This window comes from Hemibagrus wyckioides, linkage group LG21, assembly GCF_019097595.1.
Source record: "Hemibagrus wyckioides isolate EC202008001 linkage group LG21, SWU_Hwy_1.0, whole genome shotgun sequence".
Lineage (NCBI taxonomy): Eukaryota > Metazoa > Chordata > Actinopteri > Siluriformes > Bagridae > Hemibagrus > Hemibagrus wyckioides.
Genome location: NC_080730.1, coordinates 1668841 through 1695875, shown reverse-complemented (window position 1 = coordinate 1695875; position 27035 = coordinate 1668841). Strand labels below are relative to the sequence as shown.

At 39.3% G+C, this 27035-nt stretch overlaps 1 protein-coding gene across 3 annotated transcripts; it reads right to left on the bottom strand.

The window, feature by feature from the left end:
- Positions 1-1459: 1459 nt before the first annotated feature.
- On the bottom strand, positions 1460-26818 carry LOC131342464 (proto-oncogene tyrosine-protein kinase Src-like). 3 transcript variants are annotated; one of them, XM_058373398.1, is made up of 13 exons: positions 26428-26818; positions 22292-22540; positions 20818-20917; positions 19819-19836; positions 19080-19178; positions 18520-18623; positions 17051-17200; positions 9841-9996; positions 9302-9481; positions 9107-9183; positions 8438-8591; positions 8113-8244; positions 1460-7622 (listed from the first exon to the last, which is right to left on the bottom strand). In XM_058373398.1, the coding sequence occupies exons 2-13, from the start codon at positions 22530-22532 to the stop codon at positions 7414-7416; spliced, it is 1620 nt and encodes a 539-aa protein (XP_058229381.1). In that variant the 5' UTR covers positions 22533-22540; positions 26428-26818; the 3' UTR covers positions 1460-7413. The 3 variants fall into 3 exon arrangements, with proteins under 3 accessions (XP_058229381.1, XP_058229382.1, XP_058229383.1); XM_058373399.1 differs by lacking the exon at positions 26428-26818 and adding an exon at positions 24512-24664; XM_058373400.1 differs by lacking the exon at positions 19819-19836 and having other exon boundaries at positions 26428-26817.
- Between the last annotated feature and the right edge of the window lie 217 nt (positions 26819-27035).

The window sequence follows — 27035 nt, the reverse complement described above, 5'->3', positions numbered from 1 at the left end:
ATTTCTGAGAATGCATGAACGGATGGATGCACGTGCAGAATTTTCCACATGCAGGTATTATAGAAATGCACGACTGAATTTCATTATTTCCCAACATACAGTACAGTAGCCTATATTTATTTATTTTTTCCCCACACGTGGATGTGATGGTTGTGTTACTGTTATTGTGTTATGCGGGTCGGTTACTGTGGCAAAACTATATTTATTCACCCTCAAGTCATGTCTCAAGGTAATATCATGCAGGTCAGTGAGCTCAGGAACCAGTGAGAGTAAAACTACATGAACAGAATGTAGTGCTTTTATTATTTACGGCATGTTCAACTGTACACACTGACTCAGGATCACAACATGTCCATTAACTCCGGACTTTCTGGACACTGTGTGTTACTCACATGATAAAAGAACTTGAGAAACATGAGAACATGAGAAAAGTGGAAATAGAAATAAGAGAGAACAAAGGCAGAAAGTGACCACTCCGTGTGCATTTCTGTGTAAAGTAGAACATTCATTAACAATCCAATGAACACAAGGATCCTTTAGTAACCTCAAAATCAGAGTTTTTTATTTTTATTTTTATTTTAAACTCGTTAAAAAGGAGCAGCATTCCAGCTGGAACAATTAGAATTAGAATTAGAATTGTTAGAACATTTAACAATTAGAACCTACATATTTTAACACATTTTACTATTAGAATTTTAATAATCACAATTACATTTCATATTTATTATCATTTTTAACACTTTACTATACTGCTTTAATTACTATAAATTTTAATTATTGTAATTTTTAAACATTTTATTATATTATATGCAACCCAGCACTTTTTTTCTGTTTATACATTTTATATTACTATACACCATTTATTGCATTATTGTAATTACTCTTTATTTAAATATTTTGGGTTGTACTTTTATTTTTTATATATACACATGTTTATTGTATTATTGTAATTACTGTATTTTTTCTATTTTTATTTATTTAAATATTATTTACTTATTATTGTACGTTCATTCTGTCTTTTGCACTTTTAATTATTTATATAGCTAAATAAAAAATAACACTTAAAAAAAGATATCATTTACAAATATATATATTTACATTTCTGTTTCTTTTTCCTCTGAATTAAATTCAATTAATTCAGTTCATTTAACAATTAGAACAATTCTTACTGAACACTGAACAAACACGATAATGTTTACATGTAAATAATCTAGACTGTGTAGATGTATTTTATTTCTTTTGTCAGTGGAATGATTTGTTTTGAGTGTGTGTGTGTGTGTGCGCGCGCGTGAACAGGTTTTATTTTTTAGGCATTTTATTTTAGATATGAAATAAGTTTAAAGGAATGTGGTGATATTAGCTGATGCTGAAGGAAGAGAAGAAATATATGACACTGTTATATCTCTAAAATTAAAGATAATTACAGATAAAAATATTAAATAATGAAACACACACAGTATTGTAAAACAGTGTTAAGTTCATTTATTGCACATCTACTGGTAATGACAGCACACACTGAAACAGGATCCAGTTCAAACTAATCAGTTTGCACGCAAAAAAATAAATAAATTACAAAACCTTTTTTTGTCTCTTTAATTTTTATTTAAATTGATTTACAGGTTTATTATAAAAAAAAGAGCTCAGGCCTGGTCGTGTATCTGCATAGGCTTCGAGAAACACTCAGATTTACCGTCCTGCTAAACATCTGCTCTCTGAACAGCGCGCTCATCTCTAACCTCAGACTGAAAGAAGAAGAGAAGAACGGTTTTATTTATTTTCTCCTCTCCGGGGTTGAACTCCGCAATTTACTGACACCTTTTTTTGAGTTAGTATGTGACTTTTTTTTTTTTTAGCTTGAACTTTAACCTTTTTCTGTTTAACAAAAGACTAGGGTTAGGGAAAATTCATGACATGCCAGAGTAATATAGTGAAGGACAAACATAATAATGATAATAATTATAATAGTAATGATAATAATAATAGTAATGATAATAATAATGTTCTTTTAGTTCTGTTTTCTTTCAGTAATCCAATGTCAGTTTTTTCATTCGGAAAATAAAGCATTCATTTTTATAAGGACAAACTTTTTAAAAATGTTTTTTAATCGATCACTTTTTATTAATTTTGGTAAATTTTGGTAAGTTTTAAGAAATAAATCTGAAATAAATATGAAAAAAAAAAATCATCTGGGTAAAAAGGAGTTACTACAAATGAAGATTAAAGATATTATTATTATTATTATTATTATTATTATTATGAGAATTCACCAGGAAAACCATTTTTAAACCTAATTTAATATAGAAAAGAACACGTCCTTCCTGCTACCTGTGTTAGCTGGTTAGCGTCTCCCCTTACTAACATTCGCTTAATTCGATTTTTTTCTTGCTTCATCTTGACATCTAGAATTGCTGGAACCTGTGGAAACTAATTTCTAGGCTGCAGAAATGTTTATTTATTTATTTTTTACTCGCAAGTGATCTGGAGTGAACTCATCATCAAAAACAAACAAACAAACAAACAAACCCAAAACCTGTTAAATATCTGCATTTGACTCGGCCGACCGAACGAAATCACACGTTAAACCATCTCAGAGTTCCTCACTCTGGTGAACAGCACAAAAAAAGGTTTGTACAGAAACCAGTTCACACTGCATCACTGGATTCTGGGGGATTTACAGAACTGGTATTTACAGGATACGTGTACAGGACTGGTGTGGAGAAGAGGAACATGCACACTCCTAAAACTAGAGCTTTTTAAATATCAAAACTCCCAGCCTTTAGATTCCAAATAGAAAACATTTTTGCTTCCTCACAATGAAACAGGAACAAAACGGAAATACCCGATCCTGATCCGGACGCTCTCGCAGAACAGCTTTTACAGAACCGCTCGGAAATCCAGATTAAAAAGCATTTTTATCTACAAAACACCAGCAGACCAAGTGTTTATGGCTTCAACACCAACGCAACAGGGTTTATATTTAAAGACGCGCACACACACACACACACACACACACACACACACACACACACACACACAGGAGGACAGTCAGTAGTTTAACTCAGGAGCAGGAAGAGAGGGAAACATTTTGGTGCATAATTTAATAAATTACAAATTCTATTAATCTGATTAATAAAAACAAAAATGTGGAAAATGAGAATAATACAGTGGACCAAAAAACAAAATCGGAGCTACATCACTGACTTCTCCTCAAGGGGAAAAACATCATCATCATCATCATCATCATCATCAAAATAATAATAATAAATCATCATCCTCATCATAATAAACCTCATCATCATCTCATAATAATAATAATCATCATCATCATCATAATTACAATCATCATCACCCTCCTCCTCATCGTAATAATTACAATCTTCCTCCTCCTCCTCCTCATATTAACTCTGTTCGAGTTATTTGAGTAATTTGATGAGCTAATGCACTGAAGTGACTGACATTTATATTAACACCTTTACATCTGTATTTATCACATCATCTGGTTTAAGGGCGGAGTCAAAAATGTGCACTGAATCCTTCACCTTTTCTACAGAATGTTTTCAGTGTTTATTTTTTTACAGATTCAATACATTATTTTTCAGAAACCTAAACATCGTGATGCGTCAGGCTTCACAGAAATGTTTTCCTGCATCATCATGACGTTTTTGACCTTCAGAAATTTTTTTTTCCAGTTAAAAATTACAAACCATAAACTCCGCCTCCTCACCCCCCTCAAAAAAATGCGTATGTAATTGGTGAAACAGAGCCGCCGTATTATATCCAACATCAACATCATTAACCAGAAAACAAATTTAACATAAAAAAAAATGATTTTAAGTTTATTATCCAGTAAACTGTGAAACACGATTCTATAATAAAATGATGAGAAAATTCTGAATGATTTTATTTAAGCTAATCCTTCACTGCTAATATTGTAACAATGATCAACGTTTTTTACTTCAAATCTTTTGAAATTTTTGCAAAGAAAAATAGGAAGACAAGAAAAAATAAAAATCGAGCATGACGATAAAGTAACTGTAATTAACAATAATATCAATTTTCATGTTTAAACTATAAACCTGCTTTATGACAAATTGTAGTAAAATTGTCCTGTTTAAAGATTTTATTACAGAAATATTTTAACTATTAATAAGAATTAACACTGAAAATTTGGGAAAAAAATTTTAGCTTAAAAATGGTTTAAATCTTAAATCTTTGTGTTCTGGTGTGACGCTGCTTCAGTTCTTTAACTGATCAATAATCTGTTATTTCTGATCAATAATCCTGCAGAACATTCAACTCTATAAAGGAGATGATCTTCCGTTGTGGATGTTCCACAAGATCCTGGAGTGAGCTGGTTTCCTCTCAGAGCCTATAGACTCGTTCACTCTGAAGCGGTAAACATCCTGACGTCAAGTTTAAACACTTCAAAAGTCTAACTCGTGTAAATACTCCTGAACCGACCATCTGATCCGAATCACGTGAAAGTGAGTCGTTCTTTATAAAATGATTAGCAAATGATTCCTGAATGAATTAAAATGATTCATATGAATATTAATGAGCTCTGAATGCTGCATATTACTGAACTCACAGGAGGCTGATGGACTGATGATCAGGTGAAGAACATCAGAGCTGTAAAGACTCACTCTTGTGAATCAGATCGTTTTGGTCAGAGCTGTGCAGATTTAGTGTAAATTATGAACGGAGACTCTAATAAATCTCTGTAGTGGTAAACTCGGACATCGTCGTGTTTCTGTCCCTAATGAGACCATCAGTTAGAAATGTTTATTCTTTCTTTCTATTTTTAAACCATTTTCAGTTCTTTGGCACTGCGTGGAGGCGTGGCAAGAGTTACTGAAGGGGGTGTGGCTAACATACACAGAAGAGCTACTGAAACAGGGTGTGGCCTCTGTACCTGTCCATCCTATTACAAAGAGGGTGTGGCACATCACTTGTAAAAACTCATTCAAACCGTTTGCACAATACTGAATCACATTGTATGGCACTGAACCAACTCCGAATCATACTGCAGAGATCACTGGTCATTGTTTGATTTTAACGTCCGGTTTATAAAGTTTTCATGGTGTTGTATCACATGGTTTCATATGGAACGATATTTACAGGCGCTGTTCCGGCTGATAAATCAGACAAAAGAAAATAAAAACAAGAGCAGGTGATTCACTTAAAGAGTCGAATCCTCTTTAACGAATCATGATTCCCAAGTAAAATGCAATGGCACAAGTTCATGTAAACATCGAGTTCCATTAGCGTTCTTGTCGAGTCGCACGATCCGGTGCTAGGTCTGGGAGACGTCAAGAGACAAATAAAAAAAACGAAAAAACTAGAAAGTCTACACTGCGTGCTGTTATATCCAAATGATTTACTGAAACTTTGAAATAAAACAAATTGCACAGATGTCTTCGAATTGAACAAACATGTCTTACTGCATTATATTAGTTCATCCCATATTCCCTATATTTCATATCAAATGAAATAAGTGACTCAGTGGGCTGGTCTAAACTCTGAACTAAAAGCTGAGTGATTACGAATAAAACCCAAACCTCGGCTCGACTTTCCCTCAGCGTGACACTGGATGGGATTTTCCCACAATCCTGTTCATCACACCAGAGCAAACATCAACGTTCTTCAGAAAGAGACGGTCAACCAACCAGGAGTCTTTCATCAGCTGAAATGTGTTTCGTATCAATTTTATAACTGAACCACGAAATTGTAGCTAACCATCAATAAAACTATAATTCGCGAATCTTAGCTACGGTAGCCGAGGAGTGCGAAACACAACAACAAATCCAAAAACACAAGTAAAGGTAGGTATAGTGTGTGAACAGAATTCTTCCCTCTGATTGGACGAGACATGGGTCACTCAGGACCTACAGGAAGTCCAGCAGTAGCTGCAGCAGTAGAAAGTGGATTGGTGTGTGTATGAACACAGCTCTGCTCTTATAGCGCTCCTTACCTCCTTTAATCTGGAATAGTTTGGTCTTCCACACATTCCTGGTGTGTTTTTAGAGATCACAAACTAATCTACACTATCAGTATATCCAAAAATCATCATGTTTAAAAGATTTAAAATTACACTATCGGAAATAAAAAATGGTTTAAAGTGAAGGCAGAACTCCACACATGTAAAAGAAATAAAGTTAGATACACAATTTCCTACTTCCTGTATATCCTTAGTGACAGATGTCTCGTCCAATCAGAGGGAAGAATTCCATTCACACACTATACCTACCTTTTCCACTCCGTCTGATTCGTCCTCGTGTTTTTGGATTTGTTGTGTTCTGCACTTCTCAGACACCGTACTTGGCTAATGATTGTTTTGTGTTTGTATGTTTAATAATCTTATTAGTAGCTTTACAGCTAACAATCTTGTTGTTTCTGCTGTTTATTTGTACAGGATCCTGTTTTTGTTCACACAGCAGCTGATTATCATATTTATCTGTTTGTAGCTAACACTCGCGTTTGAGTTTCTGTAGCTAACACTCGCGTTTGAGTTTCTGTAGCTAACACTCGCGTTTGAGTTTCTGTAGCTAACACTCGCGTTTGAGTTTCTGTAGCTAACACTCGCGTTTGAGTTTCTGTAGCTAACACTCGCGTTTGAGTTTCTGTAGCTAACACTCGCGTTTGAGTTTCTGTAGTGTTGGTAAATCTGTAGTTCGTCACCATATAAACACAAACTCGCTGCTCTTTTGGGCGGAGTCATGCAGTGATCCGGACTCGTGTTGTGTTCACTACTTAATAAATTAGTGATGAAAAACCGCTTTGATGTACGAGAACCCACTTTTGGAGCTCTTTAAAGAGAGGAACATGGTGAACGTCTATTCATGATTTTATTCTGTAAAGTGTCCAATAAATAAAAAGAGCCGATGTTATTGATGCAACTAATACAGTAAAGCGACGTTGAAACAGGTTTTATTTAAAGGGATGAGTTTTATACGTCTGAGTGACTTACAGTCTGAAAATCCGCTCGTTATAAAGATGAGTTCAGCAGCAGCCCTTTGATTAAAGAGTACCATAAAATATCCAACAGATAATAATGTGCTAAATGACGCTCTGTCTTTCTGCTCTCGCCTTGAAGATGAGGAAAGAAAACAAAATGGATGAAAAGAAGGAAGAAAGGATTGTTGGCACCGGGCGGCGCGGCAGTACTCTGCTGGATGGAAAAAACGTGCTGGATAAAAGTGGGATTTAGCGAAGTCTAGAGAGGGATTTGTTCGTACCATCGTGGCGTTAACGTTCATCCACAGACTTGCTCAAGACTTTTTATTAAGCATGCATTCCTGGTATCGGTAGCAGTGGAGCGTCACCTGCGCTGTAAACTCCACTCCTTTCAGACACACAGCTGTAAGGAGAGACGTACCAGCAGAGTCCACTCTCTCTGAGCTAGTGCAGGAAGCACTAGAGGTTTTCTCCAGGCTGGTACTGAGGTTCAGTGGAGGTGAAGTAGTCCTCCAGGAAACCCTGCAGATACTCGAACGTGGGTCGTTCCTCCGGTTCCTTACGCCAGCAGCTCAGCATAAGCTCGTGCATGGAGGCGGGGCATTCGGCCGGACACGGCATCCGATACCCACGCTCCACCTGGTCCAGCACCTCCCTGTTCACCATACCTGTAGAAAACAAACAATACAAATGCAACAATAAACTAATTTAAACTGACACCAGACATCTACAGACAGACAGACAGACAGATAGATAAACAGACAGACAGACAGGTAGGTAAACAGGTAGATAGACAGACAGATAGATAGATGGATAGATAGACAGACAGACAGACATCATTGCTAACGATTACATAACTGCTAGGGTTAAAGTCCTTCCAACCATGTGTGACGTAACCATAACAACAGTTGTCATGCTAACACACAGTCACCTTTAATCATTCCTTTCTGCACAAATCCACTTTCCATCCATCATCATGTTTACAGTCGACCGTTATATTTTATAAAGAACACAATACACCTCCAATCAGAAAGGAGTATTTTGTGAAGCGACAAAAATGATCATATATCCCAATCAGCCACAACGAAGGTGACGTCAAAGAGAACAGAAATAAACCGTGACCTGGAGAAAGGTGAGCGGTGATGACGGGGACTTTACCTGGATACGGGACTCGTCCTTTGGTGGCCAACTCGGTCAGTAAAATGCCGAAAGACCAGACGTCTGATTTGATGGTGAAGCGTCCATACAGTGCGGCTTCGGGAGCCGTCCATTTGATGGGGAACTTCGCACCTTCGTTAGAAACAGAACATCAAAACCACTTCTACTAATAAAGTAAATAAATAGACAGATATATTAGAGGGATAACAAAAACAAATAAAGGGAAAACAGTGCCACTATTGATTTCCTGAATAAATCCATCATAATTACAGAATCAGAATTCAGTAAATGGATTTATTTCATTGTTTGTTTTGTTTGTTCTCACCCTGTCTGGCAGTGTACTCGTTATCCTCGATGAGTCTCGCCAGACCAAAATCCGCCACTTTACACACCAGGTTGTCTCCAACGAGGATGTTCGCGGCTCGTAAATCTCTGTGGACGTAATTCATCCTCTCCACGTAGGCCATGCCGGCAGCAATCTGAGCAAACATCAAACAAATAAAATCACAAACCCAGACGAAGACGAAGAACACAGACATCTCCACCCATAAACCCACCCTAAACTACCAATAAATTTAACAATTTAAAAAAAAAAAAAAAAAATCACCTTCTTATGCTGAATTTATTTTACATACACCATGTCTTAAATTTTTAATTTTGTTTTAAAAAAATAAGTCAACCTATCTGTTTTAATCACATTTTTACTTTGGTGCTTTAAATTTTTCTAAAATACATTGGCTATAATAAATAAATAAATAAATAAGTAATTTGATTAATTAATTAGTTGATTCATTAATTGATTAATTAACCATGTAATTAATAGATTAATAAATTAATTAATATCTTTAATTAATATATTTATTTATTTATAAATATGCATGTGACATGCCTACTCATTTTTATTTTTTATTTCTTTATTTTTTAATAATCTTCTTAGTTACTGTTCCTTTAACATATGATTTAGTCAGTAAATGTTTATCGTTTTGTCCAGTACCTGAGAGGCCATATCAACCAGCTGTGGAAGTCGTAAATATTTTCCTTTCTCGCCTTTTAGGAAATCTAGCAGGCTTCCTGGAATTGGAAAAGATAAGATCTATATTTCTGTATGTGTGTATTTATCTGTTCATGATGCATGTAGTTTAAAGAGCATGAGGGTTGTTCAGTGATAAAGCGGAGCTGCAGGTCAGACCTTGGCTCATGTACTCTGTAACGATGTAGATGGGTTCCTCGGAAACCACAGCGTAGAGCTGCACCAGCTTCTCATGCCGCAGTTTCTTCATGACCTGAGCTTCCTCCAGGAACGCCTCGGGGGACATGGTGCCCGGCTTCAGCGTCTTTATCGCCACTCGCGTGGTGCCGTTCCACGTACCTACACCAACGAGTTCAGGAAAAAGATATCCAAATATCTCAATAATGAATATGTGGCTCAATCAGAGCTCGTTAAAGCTAAATAAAGCGAAGAGAAGTGCTAGTCGAGTCAGGATTCAACTATTAAAAGGAATAAAAAAAAAAACTCTCTAAAAACAATACAATTATCAATCAATTTCTAGCAACATCATAAATGTTATGATTTATCCGTGTCGTCAGTCACAGTGTGTGTGATGGGGTTCAGTCTGTTTATGGGGCTGTTTCAGTGGTAAATAAACAGATCTGTGTTTACATTCAGCTGCTGATTAAAATTTCAAAGCCACTGTATCTATGAAAGCTTGAGGAAGATCAGCGTCGTACCCATCCACACCTCCCCGAAGCAGCCCTGCCCCAGTTTCAAGTCGAGCCGCAGAGACTCGCGCGGGATTTCCCAGGCGTCTCGTGCTAGGCCCTGAGTCTGAGGCTTCAGCATGGGGCAGATGTCCGTCAGGACGTGACACAATCCGTCTGCGTGAGCTGAAACGGCCAGGGACAGGAAGCAGGTATTAATAGCAGCACAAATTCAACTTTATAGCATTTTCCACATGGTTAGCATAGTTCCCAGAGATATTATTACACACACACACACAGACACACACACACACACACACACACCACTATACAGATTGAGTCTGATCTGCTGGGAAATAAATTAAAGACAATTTCTGAAGAAAAGCGGATGTTCAGTCAAACTCAGTGTGTAAAAGAGAGAAAAAGTCTAATGAAAAGCTTCATTTATTCCACGCTGCTTTGCCAGTGGCATGTGTAAGTCTCGCAAAATATCTCCATAATGTCCATTTCATGGACATTCCAGTGTTCCTGGGTTTCAATTTATGTTGCAGTTGTAAGGTGTTCATTTGACAGCAGCAGAAACAGCAAGAGTTACAGCGAGTGTAACAGCGAGAGTATAAGCAAGAGAAACAGTGAAAGTAACATAATAAGCAAGAGTATAAGCGAGAGTAACTGCGAGAGAAACAGCAATAGCGAGAGGAACAGTAACAGTGAGAGGAACAGTAACAGTGAGAGGAACAGCGAGAGAAACAGTGAGAGTAACAGTAACATTGGGAGGAACAGCGAGAGGAACAGTAACAGCAAGAGAAACAGCGAGAATAACAGTAACGGCAAAAGTAACAGTGAGAGAAACAATGAGAGTAACAGTAAAAGCGAGAGTAACAGCGAGAGAAACAGCAAGAGTAACAGTAAAAGTGAGAGTAACAGCGAGAGAAACAGTGAGAGAAACAGGAAAAGTAACAGTAACAGCGAGAGTAACAGTAACAGCAAAAGGAACAGCAAGTGTAACAGCGAGAGGAACAGCGAGTGTAACAGTAACAGGGAGAGTGACAGTAACAGCGAGAGTGACAGTAACAGCAAAAGGAACAGCGAGTGTAACAGCGAGAGGAACAGCGAGTGTAACAGTAACAGCGAGAGTGACAGTAACAGCAAAAGGAACAGCGAGTGTAACAGCAAAAGGAACAGCGAGTGTAACAGTAACAGCGAGAGTATAACCGAGAGAAACAGCGAGAGAAACAGCAAGAGAAACAGTAACAGTAACAGCGAGAGTAACAGTAACAGCGAGAGAAACAGCGAGAGTAACAGCAAGAGTAACAGTAACAGCGAGAGAAACAGTAAAAGCGAGAGAAACACTAAAAGCGAGAGTAATAGTAAAGCGAGAGTAACAGGGAGAGTAACAGTAACAGGGAGAGTAACAGGGAGAGTAACAGTAACAGGGAGAGTAACAGGGAGAGTAACAGTAACAGGGAGAGTAACAGGGAGAGTAACAGTAACAGGGAGAGTAACAGTAACAGAGAGTAACAGGGAGAGTAACAGTAACAGGGAGAGTAACAGTAACAGGGAGAGTAACAGTAACAGGGAGAGTAACAGGGAGAGTAACAGTAACAGGGAGAGTAACAGTAACAGGGAGAGTAACAGGGAGAGTAACAGTAACAGAGTAACAGGGAGAGTAACAGTAACAGAGAGTAACAGTAACAGAGTAACAGGGAGAGTAACAGTAACAGAGAGTAACAGTAACAGAGTAACAGTAACAGAGTAACAGGGAGAGTAACAGTAACAGGGAGAGTAACAGGGAGAGTAACAGTAATAGGGAGAGTAACAGTAACAGGGAGAGTAACAGTAACGGAGAGTAACAGGGAGAGTAACAGTAACAGGGAGAGTAACAGTAACAGGGAGAGTAACAGTAACAGGGAGAGTAACAGTAACAGGGAGAGTAACAGGGAGAGTAACAGTAACGGAGAGTAACAGGGAGAGTAACAGTAACAGGGAGAGTAACAGTAACAGGGAGAGTAACAGGGAGAGTAACAGTAACAGGGAGAGTAACAGTAACAGGGAGAGTAACAGTAACAGTAACAAGGAGAGTAACAGTAACAAGGAGAGTAACAGTAACAGGGAGAGTAACAGGGAGAGTAACAGTAACAGGGAGAGTAACAGTAACAGGGAGAGTAACAGTAACAGGGAGAGTAACAGTAACAGGGAGAGTAACAGGGAGAGTAACAGTAACAGGGAGAGTAACAGGGAGAGTAACAGTAACAGAGAGTAACAGTAACAGAGTAACAGGGAGAGTAACAGTAACAGAGAGTAACAGTAACAGAGTAACAGGGAGAGTAACAGTAACAGAGAGTAACAGTAACAGAGTAACAGTAACAGAGTAACAGGGAGAGTAACAGTAACAGGGAGAGTAACAGGGAGAGTAACAGTAACAGGGAGAGTAACAGTAACAGGGAGAGTAACAGTAACGGAGAGTAACAGGGAGAGTAACAGTAACAGGGAGAGTAACAGTAACAGGGAGAGTAACAGTAACAGGGAGAGTAACAGGGAGAGTAACAGTAACAGGGAGAGTAACAGTAACGGAGAGTAACAGGGAGAGTAACAGTAACGGAGAGTAACAGGGAAAGTAACAGTAACAGGGAGAGTAACAGTAACAGGGAGAGTAACAGGGAGAGTAACAGTAACAGGGAGAGTAACAGTAACAGGGAGAGTAACAGTAACAGTAACAAGGAGAGTAACAGTAACAAGGAGAGTAACAGTAACAGGGAGAGTAACAGGGAGAGTAACAGTAACAGGGAGAGTAACAGGGAGAGTAACAGTAACAGGGAGAGTAACAGTAACAGGGAGAGTAACAGTAACAGTAACAAGGAGAGTAAGAGTAACAGGGAGAGTAACAGTAACAGGGAGAGTAACAGTAACAGGGAGAGTAACAGTAACAGGGAGAGTAACAGGGAGAGTAACAGGGAGAGTAACAGTAACAGGGAGAGTAACAGTAACAGGGAGAGTAACAGGGAGAGTAACAGTAACAGGGAGAGTAACAGTAACAGGGAGAGTAACAGTAACAGTAACAAGGAGAGTAACAGTAACAAGGAGAGTAACAGTAACAGGGAGAGTAACAGGGAGAGTAACAGTAACAGGGAGAGTAACAGTAACAGGGAGAGTAACAGTAACAGTAACAAGGAGAGTAACAGTAACAGGGAGAGTAACAGTAACAGGGAGAGTAACAGGGAGAGTAACAGTAACAGGGAGAGTAACAGTAACAGGGAGAGTAACAGTAACAGGGAGAGTAACAGGGAGAGTAACAGTAACAGGGAGAGTAACAGTAACAGGGAGAGTAACAGTAACAGTAACAAAGAGAGTAACAGTAACAGGGAGAGTAACAGGGAGAGTAACAGTAACAGGGAGAGTAACAGTAACAGGGAGAGTAACAGGGAGAGTAACAGTAACAGGTAGAGTAACAGTAACAGGGAGAGTAACAGTAACAGTAACAGGGAGAGTAACAGTAACAGGGAGAGTAACAGGGAGAGTAACAGTAACAGAGAGTAACAGTAACAGAGTAACAGGGAGAGTAACAGTAACAGAGTAACAGGTAGAGTAACAGTAACGGAGAGTAACAGTAACAGGGAGAGTAACAGTAACAGGGAGAGTAACAGTAACAGGGAGAGTAACAGTAACAGGGAGAGTAACAGGGAGAGTAACAGTAACAGGGAGAGTAACAGTAACAGGGAGAGTAACAGTAACAGGGAGAGTAACAGTAACAGGGAGAGTAACAGTAACAGGGAGAGTAACAGTAACAGGGAGAGTAACAGGGAGAGTAACAGTAACAGGGAGAGTAACAGTAACAGGGAGAGTAACAGTAACAGGTAGAGTAACAGTAACAGGGAGAGTAACAGTAACAAGGAGAGTAACAGTAACAAGGAGAGTAACAGTAACAGGGAGAGTAACAGTAACAGGGAGAGTAACAGTAACAGGGAGAGTAACAGGAAGACTAACAGGGAGAGTAACAGGGAGAGTAACAGTAACAGGGAGAGTAACAGTAACAGGGAGAGTAACAGGGAGAGTAACAGCAACAGGGAGAGTAACAGGGAGAGTAACAGTAACAGGGAGAGTAACAGGGAGAGTACCAGTAACAGGGAGAGTACCAGTAACAGGGAGAGTAACAGGGAGAGTAACAGTAACAGGGAGAGTAACAGTAACAGGGAGAGTAACAGGGAGAGTAACAGTAACGGAGAGTAACAGGGAGAGTAACAGTAACGGAGAGTAACAGGGAGAGTAACAGTAACAGGGAGAGTAACAGTAACAGGGAGAGTAACAGTAACAGGGAGAGTAACAGTAACAGGGAGAGTAACAGGGAGAGTAACAGTAACAGGGAGAGTAACAGTAACAGTAACAAGGAGAGTAACAGTAACAAGGAGAGTAACAGTAACAGGGAGAGTAACAGTAACAGGGAGAGTAACAGTAACAGGGAGAGTAACAGTAACAGGGAGAGTAACAGTAACAGGGAGAGTAACAGGGAGAGTAACAGTAACAGGGAGAGTAGTAACAGGGAGAGTAACAGTAACAGGGAGAGTAACAGGGAGAGTAACAGTAACAGGGAGAGTAACGGAGAGTAACAGTAACAGGGAGAGTAACTAACAGGGAGAGTAACGGAGAGTAACAGTAACAGGGAGAGTAACAGTAACAGGGAGAGTAACAGTAACAGGTAGAGTAACAGTAACAGGGAGAGTAACAGGGAGAGTAACAGGGAGGGTAACAGTAACAGGGAGAGTAGTAACAGGGAGAGTAACAGTAACAGGGAGAGTAACAGTAACAGGGAGAGTAACAGTAACAGGGAGAGTAACAGTAACAGGGAGAGTAACAGTAACAGGGAGAGTAACAGTAACAGTAACAAGGAGAGTAACAGTAACAGGGAGAGTAACAGTAACAGGGAGAGTAACAGGGAGAGTAACAGTAACAGGGAGAGTAACAGTAACGGAGAGTAACAGGGAGAGTAACAGTAACAGGGAGAGTAACAGTAACGGAGAGTAACAGGGAGAGTAACAGTAACGGAGAGTAACAGGGAGAGTAACAGTAACAGGGAGAGTAACAGTAACAGGGAGAGTAACAGTAACAGGGAGAGTAACAGTAACAGGGAGAGTAACAGGGAGAGTAACAGTAACAGGGAGAGTAACAGTAACAGGGAGAGTAACAGGGAGAGTAACAGTAACAGGGAGAGTAACAGTAACAGTAACAAGGAGAGTAACAGTAACAGGGAGAGTAACAGTAACAGGGAGAGTAACAGTAACAGGGAGAGTAACAGTAACAGGGAGAGTAACAGTAACAGGGAGAGTAGTAACAGGGAGAGTAACAGTAACAGGGAGAGTAACAGTAACAGGGAGAGTAACAGTAACAGGGAGAGTAACAGTAACAGGGAGAGTAACAGTAACAGGGAGAGTAACAGGGAGAGTAACAGTAACAGGGAGAGTAGTAACAGGGAGAGTAACAGTAACAGGGAGAGTAGTAACAGGTAGAGTAACAGTAACAGGTAGAGTAACAGGGAGAGTAACAGTAACAGGGAGAGTAACAGGGAGAGTAACAGTAACAGGGAGAGTAACAGTAACAGGGAGAGTAACAGTAACAGGGAGAGTAACAGGGAGAGTAACAGTAACAGTAACAAGGAGAGTAACAGTAACAAGGAGAGTAACAGTAACAGGGAGAGTAACAGTAACAGTAACAGGGAGAGTAACAGTAACAGGGAGAGTAACAGTAACAGGGAGAGTAACAGTAACAGGGAGAGTAACAGGGAGAGTAACAGTAACAGGGAGAGTAACAGTAACAGGTAGAGTAACAGTAACAGGGAGAGTAACAGGGAGAGTAACAGTAACAGGGAGAGTAACAGTAACAGGGAGAGTAACAGGGAGAGTAACAGTAACAGGGAGAGTAACAGTAACAGTAACAAGGAGAGTAACAGTAACAGGGAGAGTAACAGGGAGAGTAACAGTAACAGGGAGAGTAACAGGGAGAGTAACAGTAACAGGGAGAGTAACAGTAACAGTAACAAGGAGAGTAACAGTAACAGGGAGAGTAACAGTAACAGGGAGAGTAACGGAGAGTAACAGTAACAGGGAGAGTAACAGGGAGAGTAACAGTAACAGGGAGAGTAACAGTAACAGTAACAAGGAGAGTAACAGTAACAGGGAGAGTAACAGTAACAGTAACAAGGAGAGTAACAGTAACAGGGAGAGTAACAGTAACAGGTAGAGTAACAGTACCAGGTAGAGTAACAGTAACAGGGAGAGTAACAGGGAGAGTAACAGGGAGAGTAACAGTAACAGGGAGAGTAACAGTAACAGGTAGAGTAACAGTAACAGGGAGAGTAACAGGGAGAGTAACAGTAACAGGGAGAGTAACAGGGAGAGTAACAGTAACAGGGAGAGTAACAGTAACAGTAACAGGGAGAGTAACAGTAACAGGGAGAGTAACAGTAACAGGGAGAGTAACAGGGAGAGTAACAGTAACAGGGAGAGTAACAGTAACAGGGAGAGTAACAGGGAGAGTAACAGTAACAGGGAGAGTAACAGGGAGAGTAACAGTAACAGGGAGAGTAACAGGGAGAGTAACAGTAACAGGGAGAGTAACAGGGAGAGTAACAGTAACAGGGAGAGTAACAGTAACAGGGAGAGTAACAGTAACAGGGAGAGTAACAGGGAGAGTAACAGTAACAGGGAGAGTAACAGTAACAAGGAGAGTAACAGTAACAGGTAGAGTAACAGTAACAGGGAGAGTAACAGGGAGAGTAACAGGGAGGGTAACAGTAACAGGGAGAGTAGTAACAGGGAGAGTAACAGTAACAGGGAGAGTAACAGTAACAGGGAGAGTAACAGTAACAGGGAGAGTAACAGTAACAGGGAGAGTAACAGGGAGAGTAACAGTAACAGGGAGAGTAACAGTAACAGGGAGAGTAACAGGGAGAGTAACAGTAACAGGGAGAGTAACAGTAACAGGGAGAGTAACAGTAACAGTAACAGGGAGAGTAACAGGGAGAGTAACAGTAACAGGGAGAGTAACAGTAACAGGGAGAGTAACAGTAACAGGGAGAGTAACAGTAACAGTAACAGGGAGAGTAACAGGGAGAGTAACAGTAACAGGGAGAGTAACAGTAACAGGGAGAGTAACAGTAACAGGGAGAGTAACAGGGAGAGTAACAGTAACAGCAAAAGGAACAGTGAGTGTAACAGCGAGAGAAACAGTAACTGGTGTGTGAACTCACTGCGGTAGTGCAGGACAAGCTGCTGCAGGCTGCTGAACTGCGTCCTGGACGTGATGTAGAAGCCTCCACTGTCCAGCTTGCGGATTTTGTAGTGCTTGACATTCAGACCCTTGGTGTTATCGTAGTCCAGCACAGAGAGACAGTACGCTCCTGAACAGCAACACAACACAACACAACACAAATAAATACACAACACTGCAGGACATCTCTCACCTGTGGAGGATGACACGCTCAACAACACGGATAATACACAACATTTATGCTACATGTGAAAATTCCAGCAAAAACATCTTCCTCTTCTTAATGAACTATTAATAATGAAAATGAAAGAAGTTCACATTACAGAAGCACTAAACCTGTGTGTGTGTGTGTGTGTGTTCGTGTGTTCCTGTTCTGGCTTACATTCCCTCTGCAACCTCTCTTTACGTTAGTTAGAACAATTAAATAAATAAATAAATAAATAAATAAATAAATAAATAAATAAATAAATAAATAAATAAAACACACTCCTTGTCATGTTACTGAGAAACCACAAACTCCCAGCTGTGACAAGTCACTGAAACTGGAGACTCCTTCCATAAACACCAAATAAACATCTCCTTCCAGAAAACTTCACCAGAACATCGACTAGATGCTTTAACTGGTTTATAATCAGTGGAGTGTGTGCTGGATGAGTGGTTACTATGGAAACGATAAGGTATCAGAACGAGTGTTTTAATATAAACCTGCGATAAACCTGCGCTGGTCAGAGCTGCTGTTAGAGAGAATTAATCAACCCCTTCTGACCAATCAGAGAGCAGAACTGGATGTTCTTTATTCAACTGGAACTTTTTAAAAAGCTCAGAATGTAGGAACTTTCTGATCCAGAGCCGAGCTCCTGATACTGCAAAGAGGAAAAAACCCCAGCAGGTCAGATGATGGAGTGATGATGACTGAAACTGTATTTAACGTCTTCACGGTGGATTAATTTCCTGTTTTAAAGACGTCCCGAGGAAGACACGCAGACTGGAAAACACCACATTAACCTCATCTCAGTGTGGAAAGAGATTTCACATCAGAAAGCTGAAACAGATCCAAACCACTGCAGTTCCCTAAACTAATCCTCCTCAGGGGATTAATACTGAAGCTCAGTTTCACTCATCACCTCACAGCAGCGTAACACAATAAACATTTATTTACAGCATGGTCCAAAATGTTCATCAGGTTGAAATATTAAAACACACTTCAACAACTTTAAGATGTTCAAAAATGCTGAATGAATCGATTCTAAAGTCCCAGAATGTTCATGTCTCTCATTAGCAGCCACAATTTTAGCTAACAGCTTAATATTTTATATATATCGACTTCAACCACGAGGAACAGCAGCACAGCAGGTCAGAAGAAATAATATCACTTTGTGGATCTATGCTATAGAATTGTTTAGAATTGATTAGAGGCAAAAAAACAAACAAAAAAAACCACAAACACACCTTTAGTCGTCTCACTTTCCCTCACGAGGAAGGTTCCTCTCCTGTTCTGGATGTTCAGCAGCAGACGCTCTGAATCACGCCGTGTTATTTTACCGAAGAACCACCTGTGAGGTCAGATGGAGAGTTAGCTTTATTTACTCCGGATCTTTCCAGAGAAAGAATCAGAACAGAATCAGTTACGCTTTGAGGCTAATGCAGACGAGAATATGGCAGATTTCCAGGTAATTCTTAAAACTCTAAAGTTATTCCGGTTGTTTTTTTTTTACTATTTTAATTTTTCCCTAATTCGATGCCATAACACAGGGGAACTGGGATTTTATTTGTCATTGAGGTGAAAATCTTTGTCAAAAGAAATTCAAGAGAAGCTAAAAAAAGTGAAAATGTAACTACAATCACGTGCAAATTCATCTTTAGAAATAAAACGTAGATATTTTTATTTTAAACATTCACCGAAAAGCACAGAAGAAATTCTACTATAAATTCTACTACTAATCCTACTACTATACTCCCTCTACTTGTTTAACTCTACTGATATTTATTATAAAAAGTTTTCTTGTTACTCTTCGGCTTGGATGGAGTCGGACGGTGCCACGTAGTTGCTCGGGATGTAGCCGCTCTTCCCCGTGGTCAGAGAGCTCGCTAACCACCAGTCACCTTCCCTAAAACACAGCAATCAGCACATTAACGTCACAAACCACCAGACACACCGAACACAGCGAATAAATGCACACCCTGAAGGCCATCAGGAGACAGAGAGATAAAACCCTCACCCTAACCTGCAGGACAGCACACGAGCCGAGTGTCCACCTAAACTTTTACACTATAAAGGAAGTGCTGCTAACAAACATTCGAAATATTTCTTTCAAGAAAAAAAAATTCTCATCTTCAAATAATCCTGCTATACTGAAATAAAATAAATAAAAATATTCCATATTAGATTTTTATTTAAATTATTTCTTATTAAGTTGGAAGATTATTAAAGCTTTGATTTCCAAAAAAGAAATAATAATAATAATAATAATAATCATCTTCCAAAAAAAAATACTAATTTCCAAAAAAAAAAAAAAAAACCCTTGATTTTAATAATTGCTAATAAGGACAGTAATGACTAATTACTAAAAGCTAATTTTATATTTGTTTATGATAACAATAATAAGAAATATACATTTTTTAACTCAATTCTTGTTGCCATAAAAATAAAAACAACTCCGTAGAATTTTCGACTTCTCCATCGCGAGCCTCATGAGCTTCTTACCTGCTGAGTGGAAAGACTGATGATGTAAAAGAAAGTTTACTGACCTGTAGTTGTACTTTCTCCTAATTTAACCCATGAAGCATTGGGGGAGAAAAATAACAAACACAACTGATATAAAAACTCATCCGTTACAGGAACAGAGACAAAAAAATCTTCATGTTTAACCAACCCCAAATCCTTAAACATGTCATTTATTAAAGAGAAATCACTGTAAATAAAATGTTGTGTGTTTTTCTATAAGAACCTGCTATTAATACACAATTAATGAAAAGGGAAAAGTGTATAACACAATACACAAAGACATTTCTGTGACACACAATATGTAGATTTTCTAATAAACTGCTAGCTAAAGTGTCTGATCGATAATTAACTCATTAAATAAATAAAATGTCTCCGTTGCCTATTGTCTGATTATGTAACGTCTTGGTTTTTGTCAGGAAATGTGCGAGTGTCGCATTAATATTCCTGAGATAACTGAACGACACTCGGTGCAACACTGCATGAGGACATTGTGTGATGTGTTAGCCAAGCGCAGCTCAGTGATGGACACCAGCAAAAAGAAATCAAAAATAAATAAATTATATTTGGACATTAGAACATCTGAAAGAAATTTTTGTATAATACTCAAAAATATTGTGAAATTTTCTCTAACCCAAACCTATAATAACCCAACTTCTCTTCGATCAGCATTAATATAATGTGTATTTGATATTTTCTACACTAATGCTAAGTGTGTGTCCTGATAGTGAGCAGACGTTAATGAGTGTTTGTTTCCACACTGAAACACATATTTCTGTCACCGGAACCAAGCTGATGACTCAGAGTCTGAGAAGGAATCTGTCTGGGTGCTGACATACATGACATTCATTTCCGTCTCCACGACATATCATCAAGGACTCACGCGAGGGAACAAGCAGAGCTGATAATGAACGCCCTTTGAACTGCGTTAAAGCCCGGAGCTGCTGTAATTTCACCTTCTGCTGTGAGCTGCTTCAGAAAAGTGCTTCATCACGTCTCTGAGGAAGACGACCAATGAGACTTACGTGTTATTGAGGATCTGCAGCCGCTCGCCCTTCTTAAACGTCAGATCAGCAGACGTCCGCGATTCGTAGTCGTATAGCGCGACAAACGTGGTGACACCAGCTGTGAAAGAGGAGGAAGTCTGGTTAAAGCGGTGGGATCAGTAGGGGTGCGAGTGCTGAAGTGCAGATCAGTATCAGGGAGACGCTGGCACTTTGCTAAAGCTCTGACGAACAGGTGTGAAAAGCCATTTGTTTGGCAAATGCTTGAACAAATGCTCCCTGTTAATGATCCCCCCTACCACACACACACACACACACACACACACACACACACACACACACACACAGGACAGCTCAAAGGCATGCCTACTACAACTCTGATGATCCGTGGAAACAGAATAAATCTTGGCTGCCCAATACATCTAACTGACAGTCATATTATTTCAAAAGAGCTGTATCACAAGTCATGCCTTAAATATATTAAACCAATCTTTGTTCCTCACGTCATTCTCCAATCATTAACTGGTCTCTTCCTTGACCCATGTTGTTTGGGTGAGGACCTTGCTCAAAGGCCCAAAGGTGGCAGCTTGGCAGTGCTGGGGCTTGGACCCCAATCCTCCAATCAACAACCCAGGGCCTTAACCATCTGAGCTACTTACTGCCCGATCTGCATTCCCCTATGTCTTTCTGTGACCAGTGTTCCCTGTGTCACTGTTCAATCTAAAGCCAACCGCCTGCTCTGTTACCTGACCAGTGTCATTGCCTGATACATGTCATCAGATCTGTCCTCAAGCAACATCTTCAGAAATGTTACCTGATGTACAGTCCTTCATCTAACTTAAGCAGTATTCCCAGGGATCTACTCCTTCTCCACTAGTGTACCTTTTCATCGCCTGACCTGCATTCCCTGACCTGTTACTCCAGCAATGTTCTCAAATACATTGCCTGACCTGAATCCCTGCATCAGCTCTCGAGGAGTATCTCCAGCATCACTGCCAGATCTACAGTCCCTCATCTTACTTAACCAGTGTCTTCAGTGCTGTTGCCCAATCTACTGTACCTCACCTCACTCAGTGACCACAGTGACACTATCCACTACTATCCCTCATCTGACCTGAATAGCACCCCAGAGTTGTTGCCTGATCTACATTCCACCTTCTTTCTCCATCACTGTCTTGTCCAATGTTTTTACTACACTGCTGCCCAAACATTCTTTCTTTGTCTGCATGTCCAGTGTAATATTCAGATGTATGTTCCAGTCTCATTGCCGAATCTGTCCTGTCTGATTATCACTGCCCTCTGTGCAATTACCCCCATTTCTTCTTCACTTGTGTGTACTTTTTAAGCGAATGCATAAGCGTTTAGTTAACTGACCAATGACCAAACGTCTGTATTCAAGTGTGTTTATTGATTCTCTAATCAGTTTCCATTTGGAGCAAGAGCTTTCATTTTCACTTTCTGCTACCAAAAACCAAATTCCAATCACATGCAATACCTCGTATGGGTGACGTGATGCTCGCCGTATGATCCGCGCCACCGAAAAGTTGATGTTCTGCACTGTTGGTATGGTAAGTGTTGCTCCGCCTGCTGGTCCCCACTGCGGGGCTCCGATTTGGCGTCTGGGTCTGAGGGCCAGAACTGAAATGGTGTCCACTGGCGGAGCCCATTCCAATGGTACCATCCAGACTCAGAGACCTCTGGCCTGGGTCTTTTGGCTTGCTTTTAGTTGCCCCCATTGGAAGGCCTGAGAAAAATAAAAGAAGGAAGGAAATGATGAGGAACATGAGGAATAATCTATTTGGAAACGCTGAATTCAGCAGCACTGCAAATATCGTTAGCAACAAAAAGAGAAATTTAGTCATATTGCAGAAGTTGTATTTTTAATCTCTTGGGTTTGCGGTCTGTCATGCAATCGAGACATGCAAGACAAAAGCAGAGACATGTTGAATCTTGATACGCTGAGATCATCTGGTGCTTTTTCAGTTTCAGGTGAAACTCGGATTGAAGAAACGTTCAGTGGTTCAATGAATAACAGACAGATCAAGGCATTCGTATCGAGCACAAATAGAAGACGACTGCCAAATAATATCAGAACCTCATGACTGTCTAAGATTCAGTGATTTCTGCACAATTAATTAATTAATGCACTACACAAAACATTACAATTCTATTTTTATTATATATTTTTTTTATTGCAAAATTCATTTTTTTTTTTTTTTACATGAAAATGAGTTAAAATGGCCAGACAGAGGTTAAATTATTTTGTAAAAATGTGCATTCATAAAGTTTTAAACATATTTGCCAATATTCAAAATATTTTACTTGTTAAGACACGCTGTAACACTAAGAAGTTCAACACCCTGTTTCTGAACACTGTGTCTAATTTTTTTTATTATAGAAATGATTTTTGTTTTTAAACCTATATACAGGTCTGCAGGTAAGAGAAAAAAATTAACATGGCCTTCTTCAATTAGAAATGTGGACAAACTGGAATTAACCACACCTTAAGTAACAGTCCCCAAAAAAAAAAAAAGAAACGCGGAAGAGCCTTGACGCACTGCTTGTGAGCTAAACGTTACACTGGAGAGACAACTAAAAAAGTCTGACAAAACACTTAAGAATTTTTTGTCGAATTCTTTGCTGACATTAAAAAAGCCATTAAAGTGTTAGTCTCATTAAAGACAAAAGTGTGTGAGAATTTTTTGAGAAGGTAAAGCAAAGCAAACACTAACACACACACACAGCAGAAGGGACGCTGTCTTGACACAGAGACGGTTTTGGAATGCAGAATACACACCCCAACAAGTCCTGACTCTTCCACCACACACCCTACAGGGAGCCAGCCGAGGCCTCGGGGTGGGTGTTGCCACAACCATTTGTTGTAATATGACTAAACCAGTATTGCCCAAAAGGTACAGGCTCACAGATCCTGCACTGAAATACAACTCAACCAACCAAAGCCTGGAGAATGCACACTGTAAAGAATCCGTATTATTTCTAGCATGAACTACAGCACTGTGTGCAGGACACAGCAAGGACTCTTACACCGTGACCGCTGTAATAATACAACACCGCAACAACTTTACTGTAAAACTAGAAGTGGCTGAGAAAGCTGCTTATTTCTCATTTCTTCCATTAACTTCGTCATTCCAGCTTTTAATTAAAATCAAGTAATGATTTTTAGTTAGGAATGGTAAGTGTGACGAGGTTAAACTAAAGGGAAAACATTAATCGAGGTAGTGTTAGCTAATGTTTGCTAGTTACCATGAGATTTTAAACGGATAACTCGTACAGCTGATTTACTTCTTATTTTTTTGCGATATTGAAGAATGTGACTCATCTCAAGTTCCCAATTTTTAATTTTCCACAATTGGTGTAATCTTTCACTGCAGACAGTGAATGAATATCTTCATTCAATATCATATGCAATATGCTTCATTAACATTGTCGATCAAACAATTTTGTTGAGATGGTTCCACCGTAAATACAAATATTTGGCAACGAACAATTTAGTAGGGATAAAGTAAACATCTAACCAAGCTATTACAATAATCTGAATAGACCCACTGAGTGACCTGGCTGCTCATAGAGGTCAAACACAGAGAGCAACAGAATAGTCAAGCAAACCTCTTCACTCATAAAAGAGATGTTATTACTGAGACCTGGCCTCTGAGGTCTGGTGTTTGAGAAGGATCAGATTTTTAAGGGTTTATACCTTGGTTTTAGTTCCCAGTCTCCAGCAAGTTCAAATCGCTATCTCTGTCTTCCAAATGTACGAGCATCTGTGATTGGCCAGGGCTGCTTTGACCGACAGATGAGAATATGCCACACCCACCCAGAGATGACGGACAGTTTTGCTCAACGTTTAACAAAACGTTTCACTTTTTAACACTAAAAAAGACAGAAATCTTTTTATTAACAAATAAACAACACTTGGGTACCATTTCATCCCTCAGCATTTTGCTAACCTATGCTAATCTATGTTAGTGGTGCTAACAGGCAGAACATACTGGCAGAGTCCATCTTTAATGAACTTGTTTGATTAACGATTGTCTTCAATCATTCATTTAAAAATATTAAGTGTTTCTTGTGATTATGCAACATCCTTTACAGCGATTAAGAAATACCAACACTGGACTTGATCTGAAAATGAAAGCTCTCATGTTTTAGCTTCTTGTCATTTTCCAAAACAACAGAGCTGCATCCAAAACACAACATAAAAGTGTGTCATACTACTCCTTACTGGCTTTTTTAACAGGACACTGACGAACAAAAACCTTACATAAGCCACACATACCCGTGTTTATATAGGAGTATTTCCACATCTTCTACTTGAGCTCATAGGATTCCAGTCTGACCCTGATTTTTAAAGCTAGGTAGCACTAGGTATACAGATATTAGCCAAGCTAAGCATCTAACTAGTCTGACATTTCAAACAGACACTCTCCATATAGAATATTTTCTTCTTCTTTTTGTTTTATTTTATTTTGTCCAGAGGTGATCAGGACTATGAACTGTCGACCATAACTGTTCTGTTTCTGATCTTTAATCTCTTAAGATGGAAAAAAAAATGTTGATTTGAAAATTCATGATGATAATTGGTTTTTATTTCATTTCATCCTAGTTTTATGGTTTAAGCGCTTTATGAAGCTATATAAATAACACTATGATTCATATTGTTATTATACATAATCAAGTCGTTTCATGCACATGTATAAACTATACGATGTTGTGTTGTGCGGAAAAGCTTCTTATTTTTGCTCATATTTATTCAGATTTAATGTCTTGGATGTTACCAGAAGATTTAGAGATAGATAAACATTCTGTTACACATGTGTAGACAGATTCTTTTAAATCAGATGATCTCACTCGCTATTTATTTATTCTTTTTTTTTTACTTAAAATGATACCTTAAGACTGCAATGTGACATACTACTCATCTGTGTGTGTGTGTGTGTGTGTGTGTGTGTGTGTGGTCTGTGGCAAGGAGACATAAACAAACCTAGACGCCAAAAAAAAAAAAAACAACCCCATCAATTCAGTATGCAGATTTCTTACACACACACACACACACACACATATATATATATATAAGTGTATGACCCGTTTTTGGAACGTTATAGAGCGTTATGTAGCTTGAACTCATCCTCAGTATAGACACACACACACACACACACACACACACACACACACACATATATATATATATAAGTGTATGACCCGTTTTTGGAACGTTATAGAGCGTTATGTAGCTTGAACTCATCCTCAGTATAGACACACACACACACACACACACACACACACACATATATATATATATATATATAAGTGTATGACCCGTTTTTGGAACGTTATAGAGCGTTATGTAGCTTGAACTCATCCTCAGTATAGACACACACACACACACACACACACACACACACACGACACTGCGATGACAAATCTGCTTTAGAAGCGTGCGGTGTGTTTTAAAAAAGCACCACGTCCTCACTGGCTGTTGTTTTTTCGGGGTCCCCACTTTGCGTCCAATTCGTGTGTGTGTGTGTTTGTGTGTGTGTGTGTGTGTTTGTGTGTGTGAGTGTGTGTGTATGAGAGAGAGAAATAAATCGTAATGTCCAATTGTTTACTCACCTTAACGACTACACGGTTTCTCCTCAAATCAAAGACACGCACTGGCTCTCATTAAAGACGGCTTTGTTTCCGTGGACAGTTTTAACAGATGAGATAAAAATCTGATAATAAAAAATCTGCGTTAAATCCCGGTCGCTGTTAGGAGGTCATGAGGGGAAGCGACACACACACACACACACACACACACACACACTGCGGCTCCAAAACACACACACACTCCGACCTTTTCACACACACATGGGTTTCAAAAAGAAAAAGAGCCAAACACCCTCAGTGAAGCAGCCCGACCGATCCGCATCGCCAGAGGCACGAGCGCTACTGCGATTGAACCGAAAACGGGATCGTTTTGCGTGGCCGGATTTCGGTTTTGTGAATCGGCAACGACGTAAGAGCCCGTAAACGTAAAAAGCTATTGGTGCGCGCTCCCGACGATGCGCACATGCGCGCCGCCCTGTGTGCTGTGTGTCGCGCGCACGTAACAGTACGTGATAATCCCAATTATTTCTTCTTATTAATATTTTTTTAACGTTATGTACAATGCAAAAAAAAAATGACTCAAGCTGCTTTGAGGATACGAAAGGAATGTCTACTGTGTACACTTACTGTTA